Source organism: Caretta caretta, chromosome 8 (genome assembly GCF_965140235.1).
Source record: "Caretta caretta isolate rCarCar2 chromosome 8, rCarCar1.hap1, whole genome shotgun sequence".
In the NCBI taxonomy this organism is placed as follows: Eukaryota; Metazoa; Chordata; order Testudines; family Cheloniidae; genus Caretta; species Caretta caretta.
Genome location: NC_134213.1, coordinates 16,111,658 through 16,116,211, shown reverse-complemented (window position 1 = coordinate 16,116,211; position 4,554 = coordinate 16,111,658). Strand labels below are relative to the sequence as shown.

At 39.5% G+C, this 4,554-nt stretch overlaps 1 protein-coding gene across 2 annotated transcripts in view; it reads right to left on the bottom strand.

The window, feature by feature from the left end:
* Positions 1–3,086: 3,086 nt before the first annotated feature.
* Positions 3,087–4,554, bottom strand: part of HSPA4 (heat shock protein family A (Hsp70) member 4) — a 40,557-nt gene continuing 39,089 nt past the window's right edge. For both annotated transcript variants that reach the window (XM_048861601.2, XM_048861600.2), the window contains one exon: positions 3,087–4,465. In XM_048861601.2, coding sequence (XP_048717558.1) covers positions 4,259–4,465 — 207 coding nt within the window. In that variant the 3' untranslated portion in view covers positions 3,087–4,258. The remainder of the gene's footprint in view (positions 4,466–4,554) is intronic.

The window sequence follows — 4,554 nt, the reverse complement described above, 5'->3', positions numbered from 1 at the left end:
GGGCGGGACGGGGCCGCCTACAGGACCCGAGGGGTGGGGAGAAGTCAGCGGCCGGCGCGCACGCGTTGAGGGGAAGGCCGGAGCGGCCCTTGTCTGTGGGCGTCCCGCGTGGGCTTGAGGCGGCGGAGACGTGCGGCACCCGAGCTTGGCTTTTCCGTAACTGCGAGCCTGGAGAGCCGGGGCAGGAACGAGCCCTCGTGCACTCCGGCGCTGGAGGCTGCTGCGTGATCGATTAGGAAGCACCACAGCCCGTCTGCAGCAGTAGATGTGACTTCGGTTTAAACGCTGTTGCATAGAGAGCTCAGGCTGTGATTCTCTGATCGAGCCCCGCCGCGGTGGGACATGTCGTTTAAACAGGCTCCACGCGGAGCGGCTCAGCCTCCTCGCCCTCAGGCCGCTGTTTTGGGACCCACCTCTCCTCCAGTCGTGCCCATGGGCGAGGGATTCAGCGCATCCCCTTCTTAGAGCAGCAGCTCACAGTCCTGCTGCCCTCAGAACAGCCATTCTGGGTCGTTGGATACCTAAGTTGAAACGTAGGGCTATTGCAACATTAAATTAAAACATAATGAACTGAATTATAAATGCCACTAATGGTAGGATCTCTTCATTTTGCAAAATGACCAAAGGTAAACAAAGCAATCCCACCAAATATTGCAAATTAGAGCTCTGCAGGACTTTGTGTAAGCTCAAAATTTCGTCTCGCTCACTCACAGGAGTTAATATCTTTTATTGGACCTCACCCACCTTGTCTCTCTAATATCCTGAAACAAAAAACTCTGCTTAAATTCTCTCACACTGTAAGCAATTGTTTTAATGTTTCCTTACTTAAAGTTAAAAAAAATCAGTAACTTTAATATGTTAACATACAGGCCCTCAGAGACCTTATTTATGCCTTTTAGTGCAGAATTTTCAAACAAGGTGACGTTGATTTAGACAAGTTAGTCCCATTGACTTCAAAACAACACTGATGGAATACAGGTTAGCTGAAGCATATCAGTTTTGTGTACATTTGATATAGCAGAAAGGGATGGTGATTGCAAGTAAAGGCTATTTATTTACTAACTTTGAATCTATTACAGAAACTTCTGTACATCTAGGTTTACTCATAACTTAAGCAATGCTGTTTTCCTTGTAATCTTGGTTCTCCCAATGCAGTTCCTTATGTAATCTTGCCTGTTAGAAGTAAACTCTTCAGGGCAAGGACCTGATTTATTCATGGTTACACTTAATCTAATATAATAAAGACTCTAATTGCAGCCTCTGCCTACGCTTGAAAATACTTTTTGCATTGGTTAAAATACTAATCTTATGGTGACATTGCCTGTTGCCTTTGCTAGATCCACTGATGGGGAGTGGGAGGGGAGGAAGAGAGAGAATCAAATGAACAGGATTCTGTAGGTTGGTTTTTCTTTTCAGAGAATACAAATACTTTTCAGAAGTCCAAGATTTAGCCAACATCTTCAGAAGCTAAAGGAAATCAGAACTAGCTGGAGGAGGCAAGCCAACTATAGCCTGAAAAAGATTACAGAAATAGCCAGCCTTTGCACAAGATATGCCATGGTTGATCGTGTCTTGGTTCCAACCCAATTTAACTAGAGTAGTATAGGCCAGTTCCGTGCTGAAGGACTGCACAATTTCATTGTTATAATACAGCTAAAACCTTATGACTTTACTTCTGAAGTGGTTTGCCATTCTGGCTAGCATGAAGTGGTTCATCATGTATACACAGCTTGAGTCACCTCCCTCACAATTTTAGGTACAGCACAAAACTCATTATCTTATTTTTTTAATATTGTTTTAAAACAGCTTTGTATATAGAAGGCTGCCAAAATATGATTCATATTTCATGTAAAAAAGCTCAATCTTTGGTCTGTTTGCAGGATCAAATGGTGCAATAAGATTCCCAATAATGAAATTTAGTTGTTGGATGTCTGGCATTCAAAACATGCTCAGTTGCATTGGTCTGGGCATCCATTTGTACAGGTTACTCAAGAATAATAAAGGCCATATTTTATGGTCAGAAATCAAGGCACCTGGTTGTCAGGGCCAACAATATAAAAAGATACCCTAAAGTCAAACCTTAATTCATATGAGGTTGACTCCCAGCAGCTGGGAAGCAACATTCCATGACCATGCCAGATAGCAGCATATGTCATGTTGCTGTTAACCACTTTGAAGCAAGAGGCAATATGTAATATTAAAAATATGAATGCAGAGCAAGGATATGACAGCCTGTGATCTTGTGTCTTACAGATAACTGTGTTTACAGTTCTCTCATTAGTCTGATCTTGCATACATATGGTCACTTAGCATTTGCTTAATCCTCCTACATCAATATGACACTCTAGCCTCAAACAAGCTTTTTAAAAATAGGAATAAAAAAATTAAAATTGGTGGAACTGGAAGATGGAAGGAGAGATGTGTAATACTGCTGGTTTCCAGTACTGTCACTGAAGGATGAGTGGAAATATTACACGAGTGAAGTGGGAGTATTAATGGAATTAGTGTAGCTGGAGCACTCAAGTGATTCAAGCAGAACTGAGGAGAGCTGAGGCAGTTCTAAGGTTTACTCAAAGACAGTGCATTCGGAGCAGTACTTGTAATGTTTCTCAAACATTCTAAGTTTGAGTGTACAGCGCTTTTTTTTTTTTTAAAAAGTGTTTCCAGCACTTGAAATGGGTGTTGTAAATACTGTCAACTGTAGGATTAGCCTCAAGGTAACTCTTAACAGGCACTTTACAGGAAATATTGCACAAATGGTGGTATTTAACAGCAAGTTTATTAGCCAGAACCCTTTACCTTAAGATATTAAGATGTATACTATTTCTGAAGCCCCATAAAATGGATTTAAGTGAGCTATTGTAGAAGCACAATGTTCTAATGGAATTTTTTTTAATTAAAAGGAATACCATTCAATTCTTGCATTTGTCTGGAAAGAGAAAATGGAACAGTTTGTACACACTGCAACTTCTTGTTCCTTCAAAAAGATCACTGGCAAATAAAATTGAGGCTGCTGTCACATCAATTTATCCCCAACCCAAGTTGCAGCTGTTGCCATGACCATAACTGACCATTTAAAAAAGTAATCCAGTACAATCCAGTGCATTTATTTCTTGTAATGTGTGGCTGTTTCAACTTTTGATTTAAAACACATACAAATTAATGTTTTCAGGTTTATATGACAATTATCAATACTAGAAGCGAAGTCATGGGTAGAGGAGCTCATGAAAAAAAGCCGAATTTTTCTCTTGCTGTAAGGTAATTAAACCAAACATTTCAAATGCAGGTCTCATGGAAGCAAGTATATCTTTCAGTGGTTAGCAACTAATCAGAATCATCCATCAGTGCAAGCAGCCAGGAGTATAAATCCTCAATCTCTACAAGCAGCTAATTTAACTAGGGACAAAAGTTTTATACAATATTTAGATGGCTAGGGAGAGTTTATCATCAACATACACACTTGCATATCTAATAGCAGGTTCAGATAGTCTGAAATAGAGATTTATATAAAATTGTTACTCTGCATATCAGATATATGAATTTAATTTTATACTCCATATTAAAACTCTACCCATAATGGAGCATGGACACCAGCTGAGGAACAATCTTAGAGCTCAGTTCTTAAGAACATAATACCACCGGTATACTGGTCACCTCATCCATGGCTCCATACCTATTTCAGAGCTAATCAAATGCAAAAAAAGTGCAAACATGAAGTTAGTGGAATTCACACAGACTGGAACATGTCTGTATTTTGTCTGTTACTGAGAAATAAGAATTAGATTTAAATGGTATTTCATTTAGCTTATGTTCCTCTGTGCTCTGGAAAAGAGCTAAAAACCTCACTGCCATCTCCATGTAGTCTTTGAAATATTAATGGACGCTTATATTTGCTGAAAACCACAAAAGAAACTTAGTGGTAAGTTAGAAGTTTCAAGTTCTGCCATCTTACTTCTTTAAAACAAGACTCTGCATAAACATAATTAAAAAAAAACAGGATTAGTTGATGGCTGTTTCAGTAAATCTATTAAGGATTACTAGGGACTTCTAAATACACTCATTATGGCAAGAGATACAATATACTTGGCTGGAGTAGTTAACTACCTACATATTTTGACTCTCAATACATTAACCAATCCTCTCCAAACATTGCTGTGATAAAGTTGTAGTATTCACTTGCTCCAATTTATATTCAGAACATACAAAGTTGACAATTTAAAGCTTTATTGTAGTTTGTAATATAAACAAGTGCTGACATTCAGTCAATGTCCATTTCTGGGAGTTTCTTTTCTGTAGCTGTTGGAGTAGTTGTGTTAATGCTCTGTTCAGCAGGCTGGGACCTTGTGTTGGCATCTCCCTGGCCTTCTACTGGTCCATTCTGTTCAGCTGGATTTTGCTCCTCTTTAGGGAGTTCTGCCTTGGGTTTTGGTTTTGTGACTATAGGATTGCAGATACCTGTCAATTCCTAAAGTAAGAGTTGAGAGAATTTAAGTTAGAGCACACATTAAGGCTTATACCTACAGTCATTGCCTAAAGGAGCTTACAACAACACTA